Consider the following 10,122-nt stretch of genomic DNA (forward strand, 5'->3'; position numbering starts at 1 on the left):
TGATTATTTTCATTTCTCTTTAACTCAGTGAATGAATGTGGATTTAACCTTGAAGCAGGTTCAATCATCCAGGATTCAGCCTTCTGGGACTGAAGAAGTCACCCTAACACTTCCATTAATAACATCCAGATGAACACAGTCAGCTGTCTGTGGTTGCAGACATCATGTGAAGATAATTCTGCTGTTACTGAAACTAGACACCTTAAATATTTCACAGAGTAGTTCCACTACAGGAGGGATGGTGCAGCTAAACGTGTGTTCAGATCTTTATGTGACACTACGGCACCCATCACTTTCTTTCTTATAGTGTAAACTTCTTGTCAATCTTTTTACATCATTTCTTCAACATTAACTGCACTGTTACACTCACCTCTGACTCTGAGAATCACGACTTTCTGTACCAGGGTGCGTCCATCCTTGTTGCAGACCGTGCAGGTGTAGCTATGACTGTCAGTGGGGAGGGGCTTTTTCAGGGTCAGACTGAGGTCTCCAGTGATCAGTGGATCTTCATTCATCTCTGTGCGACCTCTGTAAGACTCGTCCTGTACACCTTGCTGATTGTTTTTATACACATCAAGGCAATAGACAATCTTCTCTGTGGGTTCAGAGACAGTCCAGTACACGCTGACAACATGATGAAGGTCAGCTGTGGTTTTAAAGGGCAGCAGGACAGACTCCTCCCCCTCTGTCACCTCCACCACTTCCACCTGGAAGTCTGAGAGCAGAACATGAACACAGACAGACATGAGTGAGGTTGATGGTCCATCATGTCCTCTGCTGTGTAACCAGCAGCATTCAGTGTTTCAGTCACGGTTCGTACACCTTTTTCAGGGTCAAATTCAAGCACTTTCAAGGTCCATTTTCAAGTTTTCCCAGTGCATTTCCTAAAATCTACTTATTTAATCTATCATCAGTGACATTATTTGGTACAGTTATAATGTATTGTTCATCTCCCTTAAATAAACAGGCAGCCTTAATGTATGAAATATCCATATACGGTGTCCGTGGCTGATGGTGCCCCACAGGCCTCAGTGTGAGCTTGAAGCCATTTATGATGTGTAAGCAGTTTAATGTGTCGGTGCTGACCAGACACAGCTTTTGAATGAAAGTCAGGGAACGTCGGTAGAACAAAAACACGTGACTATTCTTTGTGCCCATATGGATCCCTCATATTACCATTATTCCACCCAGCACAGGGACGAACCCTGCAGGTATGACAGCAGCAGGTGTATCGCTTTTCCACCTGGAGACAGTGTTTACACTGCAATCTGCCTCTGGTGGCTTTTTTGCAGCAACTGTGACGTTCACTAGTAGAACTGACACACAAAACAACGACAACACCACACACTAACTACACCAAGACAACACAAATCTCTCACCTGTGAAAACTCACTTTCTCCCTTTCTTTCTTTCACTTGCTCACTCCTACAACTTCCCCTTTTCCTAAACAACCAAATGTCACGTTTCCATTTATATTTTTGATTGTTTGACACAAACAGGTGTTTTTTTCCTTTTTTGCTCACAAGCGGAGTGTTTGCTAGCGCTGTCCTTCTTCTCTTCCCGTAGTAAAGGCCTCTGTTTTATTTAGGAAAAATATATCGCGTGTACTTTTGATCATGACTCTGGTTTTACGTGACCTATCAACACAATTTAAAAACTGGTGTATAGTTTGAAGTCAGTACTTTGGACAAAAGTTGAAATGGAGACTCTGGGTCTGTCACAATGCTACGTATCAGGCTAATGTTTAAAGCTTTCACTTGAGTAAAGTAACTCATATTGCTGCTAAGTAATGTTAGCCAAGTTCACAGCATGCTCCATGAATCTCCATGCCATAACTAACCACTATAATAGCTGCCGTATTGCATCACACTCAGTGCATTTCAATCACACAAACACCTGTGCAGCTTTTATTCTCACACAGCTGCAAACAGCTGGACACTCGCAGTTTACACAGCTGGGATTCGCGGTGTGGACAAACAGCTGATACACTCACCTCTGACACCAAATATCACTGATTGCCTTAGCAGGATGGCTCCATCCTTGTTGTAGGCGGTGCAGGTGTAGATTCCACTGTCAGTGAGGTGGAGGTCTTCCAGGTTCAGACTGAGGTCTTTCTCATTTCCCTGATGGCGTGTTATTTCCTTTATGGACTTGTATTTGGGGTGTATATGTTTCCACTCCACTTTGGAAATCTGATCAAGTTTATCTGTTTTTTGAAATTCTAGCAAATAAGACTTGTTTCCATACACTGTCCCCAACCTCCTCACAGTGTCTGAAAAGAGAAAAGAGACAGACAGACACCAGTGAGAGTCCACTCCAGAGTGACAAACTGGACCAAGGTCAGCTTTGGTCTTAAAGGCAGCAGCACAGACTCCTCCCCCTGTGGCACGTCCACCATGTGAGGCAGACTCTCTAAAAAGAGATCAGACAGATGTGAGTGGGTGATCATGGCCTCTGCACAAACAGCTGTGCAGCTTTTATTCTCACACAGCTGGACACACTCACAGCTGACTGTTTCCATCAAACAGAGAACACAGAGACGATCCTTTGTGTACAGTCTGATGAGTTGGGATGGTACTGGAGTAATATTTAGAGTATTTATAAGCTCTGATGTTATCAGTACTGGTGAAACTAAGCAGCTGTCAGTGTGTCAGCTATGCTGGCAGCCTGGAGTCACCTGAAGCTTCACTGTGGGCTGATGCTGACTGTCACTGTTATATGTGTGTCATTAACCTCAGAGAAACCAACTGCTGTTCAGAAGACTTCAGATGTGATCAGAGGTTTGGAGGCTGGACTTGCAGCACAGGAAGTGATGTCAGAACAAAAAAAGACTTTAGTCCTGAGTGAGCGACAGGTTTATCGGACGCTGGCGTGGATCTCCTTCAGACCTGGATCACAGTCTTCACACTGAACCCTTTAAACATCTTTACTCTGTTTGTGCTTCTCCATCATCAGGAAGTCTGTATTTATCCCAACATCGTTATTTATTAACCTTTCACTCATTTTAATTTTAAAACAGTGTGTATTTGTTAGCTCATGCTTGCTGCCTGTTCATGCCCTGTCCATATCTTCAACGTCATCCTGCTCTGTTGTAGGTAGAGCTGGGCGATATAAGATTTTTTAATATCACGATATGTTTTTTTCATTTCAGGCGATAACGATATCTATCACGATATAAGCCAAATAACTATATTTGTAAGATTTAAATGTGCCGTTGCTCACAAGTAAAATGTGAAATAATCAGCAGCTTGTTTTGATTTAAATATTTATTTCCCATAATAAGTTCAACAGGGTAGATGTACTTAAGGAACATGAGACTTTTTCAGATAAATAAAGGCAAATATTGCAAACTACACAAAAGGCAGCCGCTAAAGCGTTTAAGTTTCAAAATAGAACAAACGAAACAGACTAAATTGTCAATTCCACTTAGAAACAAAATATTAATTCTAAAAATAAATCTTAGTTTGTTTTACAGAAGAACAGACAAAACTGACTAACTTTTGTCAATATCAAATAAACTGAGAACTAAAAGGAAATTCTCAATCTCTCCTTGTTGTATAGCTTAGCTTTTCAAACAGTTTTAACAGTTACTTTAGTCTGACAAAAGCCGAATGACGAATTAGCGCTTCCAGTCAGAGACTGAGGCTACGTCCACACGTACACGGGTATTTTTGAAAACGGAGATTTTCCGTTTTCGTTTTAAAAAATAATCCCGTCCACACATAAAGGCAGAAATGAAGGAAAACGCTGCTATGAACATGCCAAAGCAGCAGGTGGCGCTAGATTCCTAACCGTGCAGAAATGTTGGCCAATCAGAAGTCTAGAAGCCTCGGTGGGAAAAAGTAAACAAAGCTGGGGCATAGAAGCAGAACCGAGTCGTATGTGTGGACGGACAGTAACTGTGTGTATATGTAAGCATTTAAACACTGCAGAGAGTAGAATTAACAGTAACAGTATTGTAGAAATTCATTTCACCGAAACAATAACGTGGCGCACAGTGTGACGCATGCACCAGTTTATTGTATTTCCAGACTTGCTTTCGGCACAATTTACAGTGCACGCTACTCTGTTTTTTGTCAGACTTGAAATAGCCGAAATACCTTCACACTACGGAACTTCTATGGCTCTTCCGTTCGACAATCTCTCCGGCATTGGAACCATCATCTGTTTTCTCTTCGGTCACGCTCGGTTGATTTTTCTAGTCGGCACACTCATTTCCTCCATTACGCGCTGGCTCCATTACCCGCTGGCTGCTTCCCAAACAAACACACGTGCGGCTTGGCACTTGTGCTGTACGTAACAAGTCACGCGACGTGACGCTGCGGCTGTGATTGGTTCGGCTCTGCGCTACTTAATTTGGATTGGCTGACCTTTTTTTTTTTTTTTTTTTTTTTTAAGAGGACAAGAGCGGCGAGGTCTATCGCGATAGCTTAATTTCTCTATCGAGTAAAAGTTATATCGCGATACATATCGTTATCGTTCTATCGCCCAGCTCTAGTTGTAGGGGATAAATAAAGTCTTTCTGATTCTGCTGCACTAGCTGTCAGCTTTGATTTACCAGAACACATTTAGATAATCGAAGTCTTAATTGTTATTTTAAACAACGTTAGTTTATGATCAAATATATATAGAAGATGAAGCACTCTGTTCCTTATTTACCAAAAAGTCTCGTTAAAGAAGTCGACCAATCAGCAGAACCCTGAGGAGTAGCTGTGCCAGCAAATATATTCATCTGTACTGATCAGTGAATGTCAGGAGGCTCTTATTAACAGCTCAGAGTGATGATGATGATGATGATGGAGAGCTCTACACTCAGCTTGTATATGACAGAAAACACAAAATACCTCATTACACTTTCAGTTATTAAATTCATTTCCAGCACTTTTGTGTCTCATAAGAAACATTATTTTATCACAGATCCATCAGCTGCTCTTGGATTTCACTGATTCATGCTGGATTCACACAAACAGCTGTTTCACTCACCATAGACATGGAGAGTCACTGATTTCTGCAGCAGCTTGTCTCCATCCTTCTTCTTGACGGTGCAGGTGTAGACTCCACTGTCAATGAGGTGGCGGTCTTTCAGGGTCAGACTGAGGTTTCCAGTTCTCAGTGGATCTTCATTCATCTTTGTGTGACCTTTGTAAACCTGGTCCTGTTCATCTGGCTGATTGTTTCCACTCTCATACACGTGGACCTTCTTGTTATTGGAGTCTGTCCACTCCACTGTGACGTCCTGAGGAAGGACAGCTGTGGTTTTTAAGGGCAGCTGGACAGACTTCTTTCCTTGTCGCACCTGCACAATGTCTGGCACACTCTCTGTAAAGAGACAGACAGACATCAGTGAAGTTGATGGTCCATCCTGTCCTCTGCTGTGTAACCAGCAGCTCCTGTTCTCAGTGTTGTGTGTTGATGTGTGAGGCTGCACAAACAGCTGGACACACTCACAGGTTTACACATGCAGGGATTCACACTGTGTACAAACAGCTGTTACACTCACCTCTGACTCTGAGAGTCACTGCTTTCTGTAGCAGCATGTGTCCATCCTTGTTGTAGACGGTGCAGGTGTAGACTCCACTGTTAGTGAGGTGGAGGTCTTTCAGGGTCAGACTGAGGTCTTTGGTTCCCAGTGGGTCTTCCTTCATCTCTGTGCGATCTCTGTAATCCTGGTCTTGGTTGTGTGACTGATTGTTTTCACTCTCATACACGTGGACCTTCCTCTCTGTGGGTTCAGTGAGTGTCCACTCCACTGTGACGTGCTGAGGAAGGTCGGCCTTGGTTGTAAAGGGCAGCAGGACAGACTCGTCTGCATCTGTTGCATTCACCACCTGTGGCGGAGGAACTGAGAGAGAACAGAAGAACACAGACAGATAAAAAAGCTCACTGTTACTGTTCCATGATGATGAGACTAAATATTCCCACTGTGTGCACTGCTGAGAAAAAAACACAGAGAAATTCAGCACTATCTGTGATGGTTTCTATGCTACAAATGCTAACCAATCATGTCTTTGCATGTTCTCCTGCCAAAGCTTTGCTGGACCTATTACTGTCGAACTGAAAACAAAGCAATACAAGCTCTCTGGACATATTCTGAAAAACAGCATTTGAGAATGAAACCAGTAATGGGGGTTACAACTATGTGTGGTAGCAAAAAGATGATGATACAAAGACCGTCATATCCAGACATTTGGTTATCTTAAAAACAATTAAAATAAAGAACAGCACCCAAGAATCTGTCTGGTTGGATCTTATTCATGCTGGATTCACACTGTGGACAAACAGCTGTTACACTCACCACTGACACTGAGAGTCACTGATTTCTGCAGCATGTGTCCATCCTTCTTGTAGACGATGCAGGTGTAGACTCCACTGTCAGTGAGGTGGAGGGGTTTCAGGGTCAGACTGAGGTCTTTGTTTCTCAGTGGATCCTCCTTCATCTCTGTGCGACCTCTGTAACTCTGGTGCTGTTTGTCTGGCTGATTGTTTCCACTCTCATACACGTGGACCTTCATGGCATTGGAGTCTGTCCACTCCACTGTGACGTGCTGAGGAAGGTCAGCTGTGGTCTTAAAGGGCAGCAGGACAGACTTCTCCCCCTGTAGCACCTCCACCACCTCTGGCAGCAGAGCTGAGAGGAGAACATGAACACAGACAGACAGACATGAGTGAGGTGGATCCTCCATCCTGTCCTCTGCTCTGTAACCAGCTGTTCTCAGTGTTTCTCTGACTTGGAGCTGAACTGTTGTGTTGATGTGTGAGGCTGCACAAACAGCTGCTTTCCTATGTCAAACATACAGGCAGTAACTTTGAATTATAACAAGCTTTTATTTAATCTGTGAAAGTTGTGCATGAATTAGTGCTGCAGTATGTTGTAATGTGTCAGCACTTCTTTAGAGACATGAAGGAGACTTCTTCTAATTCTGCTGCTTCAGGCTGCTACTGATGGTCTGCAGAGATTCCAGCAGATATTAGTTAAAACCAGTCACACTGTAAGTAATCAATTCATGAAGCGCTGTCAGACAACTCCCAGCTGCAAACAAAGTTCTGACATGACAAACAGAAAACATCCATCCATTCGCTTCCACTTCTCCTTTTCAGGGTCACAGGGCTGCTGGAGCCTATCCCAGCTGTCATAGGGCGAGAGGCGGGGTACACCCCGGACAGGTCGCCAGTCTGTCGCAGGGCTAACAGACACAGACAGGCAGCCATTCACGCTCACATTCACTCACAGATTCACAACTATGGGCAATTTAGATTTTTTCAATGAATCTCCACAAACTGCATGTCTGTGGACTGTGGGAGGAAGCCGGAGGACACGGGGAGAACCCACACAGACACAGAAAGACCTGATGGTGGAGTTGAACTCGGGACCTTCTTGCTGTGAGGCAACAGTGCTAACCACCGTGCCCAAAAAGAAAGAAGAAAACAATACATAAATAAAAAAAGAGGTAAAATTAAATGGAAACAACAAAATCAGCACATTAGATTAAATTGAAGCAGTAAAATGAGAAGATGTGTTTTAAAAGTGGACAATGAAGCGGCGTCTCTAATGTGCTGATTGTTCCAGAGATTAGGAGCAGCAACGGAGAAGGCCCCGCCCCCTCTGAGCTGAAGATAAGATAACCTCTATTAGTCCCACATGTGGGAAATTTGTACCTCCAGGAGCAGCTAATCAGCTGACCTGAGAAACCTGGGGGTGGTCAGGGTCAGGGTGGGGCAATTTAAAACACAGAGTCCAGGATAGTTTGGCAAGAAGATTGAAATCAAATCCGACAGCGGCGAACAGCAGCGCTGGTTTGAACTGCAGTGTGTGAAAACACAGCATCAAATAATACAGCCAGAAGGCAGCGTCAGACACTTCCACGTTAGACACAGGCAGACTGTGTGACAAGGTCTAGTGTGTGTCCGTGATCATGTAGGGGGCCAGGTACAGGCTTAAAAACTCTTTCACAGGACAGCAGACATGGATATTAAAATCTCCCACAATAAGAAGATGATCGTAGTTGGGCATAGGCCCAGCTAGGAATCCTGAAAAGTCATTTATGAAGTTCTTATTGTATTTAAGGGGACAATAAATAACAGCACAGAGTTAGAGCGACTGACTTCAAAACACGTGAGCTCAAAGCTGGAAGACGAGGGCTGTAAAACACACTGTTTACATTTAAAATCCTTTTAAAAACAGCCGTACCGCCTCCTCTCCCTGATGTCCTTGGTGTGTTAAAATAGGAACAACCTGCTGGTAATAGTTCAGATAAAATACTGGACTCACCAGTTAAGCCAAGTCCCAGTGACACACATGAAGTCCAGTTTCCAGGAGGTGAATAACTCCTTCAGAATAAAAGATTTGTTCACCAGCGATCTGTCGTTTACCAGCCCGATCCTCACAGGAGCTGAGGCAGAGGTATGAGCCCCAGCAGCACAGGGAGTCTGACACAGCAGCCTCAGATTGTCCAGGTTCACCCGGCGCACACAGCCGAGGAGGACAGGGGTCACGGAGGAGCGGTGCGTCATCCTGGCCGACCACAGGGATGAGGCAGGAACCCACGGGGTCCAGGAAACGTCGGTGCACAAAAACTCCAGGAAATAATCTCTGTATTCCTCTGACTGTAGTGAGATGCTGCACCAAGGGGAGCTTGAGTTTAACCAGCCAGCCACTGCGCCTACCCCAACGCCTTTGCTGGGGAGGTAGCATGACAGCATGGCCGGTCGGGATATGTGACAGCAGCGGGCACCAGGAACTCTGACCTCCGTTAGCAAACAGAACTGTGTTTTGATCAGAACTTCAGAGATTTAGAAGCGACTGGCGATCACACCAGTAGAGAGCAGATTTCCTGAGTGTCACATGACAGGAACAATATAAAAACAAACAAAACTATAAGCCACAGACGAGCAGCCATGGACACCGGCGCCATCTTGATCCCCATTTAAGCTGCAATGAGCTGCTACTAAGTGAAAAATAATATTTGTTGCTACTATGTAACAAACACTTCTGGACTGATTCCCCAGAGTACAGCAGTAAGTGCTGAAACAGGTCTGTGATTGGTGGCAGAGGATCTGCTCTTCCATCTAAGGACCCTGAATCACTGAAGCTGCTCAGACCAGCTGATCCTGGAAAAGTCACATTAGTCATGTGACCTCAGGACATCGCTATCAGACAATCAGTTCAGATCTACAAGAGCAGCTGTGTGTTAAACCTCCAGGATGTGGGTGAAGCCTCTAATGTGCTCCATCGGTGTGAGTTCAAGGCTCTGCTACCAAAGTGTTCGAATACACAGAGGAAAGTTCCTCAGCACATTTTCAGCTGTGAGAAAGATGAAAGGAGGCCACAGAGTCCAGCAGTGTTTGGGAGATACTTACCTGAATGATTGAGCATCGAGACAGGATTCATTATTGTTACTGAGAAGATGAACACAACAACTGAATGACTGAATGTGTGACTGAAGGTGAAGGTGATGGCTGCTGCTTCCACTTCCTGGTCTGCTCTGTGGAAACGCACACACACACATTATAAAACACACACACACACCTTCGCTGTCCTTCATCCTTTTGTATGCACAGCACACAAACAGACCAAAGGCAGCAGCCAGGATGATCAGAGTACCCAGCACAGCTGGGAGGACTATGTGCCAGACTGGAGGAGGTTCTGTAACACAAACACACGAGACATGAACATCATCAACATGTTTGTATGAACTCACATTAATCTGACTTCTGTCCACTCACCTGTGACCTTCAGATGTACTTCAATCTGCCTCAACCTGTCTCCATAGCTGACAGCACTGCAGGTGTAGGTTCCACTGTCAGAGACTGTGGGCTTCCTCAGAGTGAGGCTAAGGTCTCCAGTCTGCAGAGCGTCGGCTCTCATTGATGTTCGATGTTGGTAAAGTTCATTCTGACCACTAAGATCGTCACCACTCTGACTACGCAGGTGAACCGTTGGGTTCTTGAACCCATCACGGTCCCACACTGCTGCTGTGGAGCTACTGGAAACATCAGCTGATACCTGACAGGGCAGCAGGACAGACTCCTCCCCCTCGTACACCTCCACCCCTGAGGCATGCTGGGACACTGAAGACAGAAACATGAAACAGGTGAGACCTGTGCTTCCAGTCACATGACCTT

At 44.7% G+C, this 10,122-nt stretch overlaps 1 protein-coding gene across 1 annotated transcript in view; it reads right to left on the bottom strand.

The window, feature by feature from the left end:
• LOC102303355 overlaps positions 1-10,106 on the bottom strand; it is an 11,219-nt gene extending 1,113 nt beyond the window's left edge. The window contains exons 1-7 of the mRNA XM_005952847.3: positions 9,724-10,106; positions 9,527-9,643; positions 6,296-6,628; positions 5,501-5,842; positions 4,984-5,319; positions 1,994-2,272; positions 371-715 (exon numbers count right to left, since the gene is read on the bottom strand). Of these exons, the coding sequence (XP_005952909.3) occupies positions 371-715; positions 1,994-2,272; positions 4,984-5,319; positions 5,501-5,842; positions 6,296-6,628; positions 9,527-9,643; positions 9,724-10,084 (2,113 nt within the window). The 5' untranslated portion in view covers positions 10,085-10,106. The remainder of the gene's footprint in view (positions 1-370; positions 716-1,993; positions 2,273-4,983; positions 5,320-5,500; positions 5,843-6,295; positions 6,629-9,526; positions 9,644-9,723) is intronic.
• Positions 10,107-10,122: the final 16 nt, after the last annotated feature.

This window comes from Haplochromis burtoni, unplaced genomic scaffold (assembly GCF_018398535.1).
Source record: "Haplochromis burtoni strain Fernald_Lab_line unplaced genomic scaffold, NCSU_Asbu1 Contig_1985, whole genome shotgun sequence".
In the NCBI taxonomy this organism is placed as follows: Eukaryota; Metazoa; Chordata; class Actinopteri; order Cichliformes; family Cichlidae; genus Haplochromis; species Haplochromis burtoni.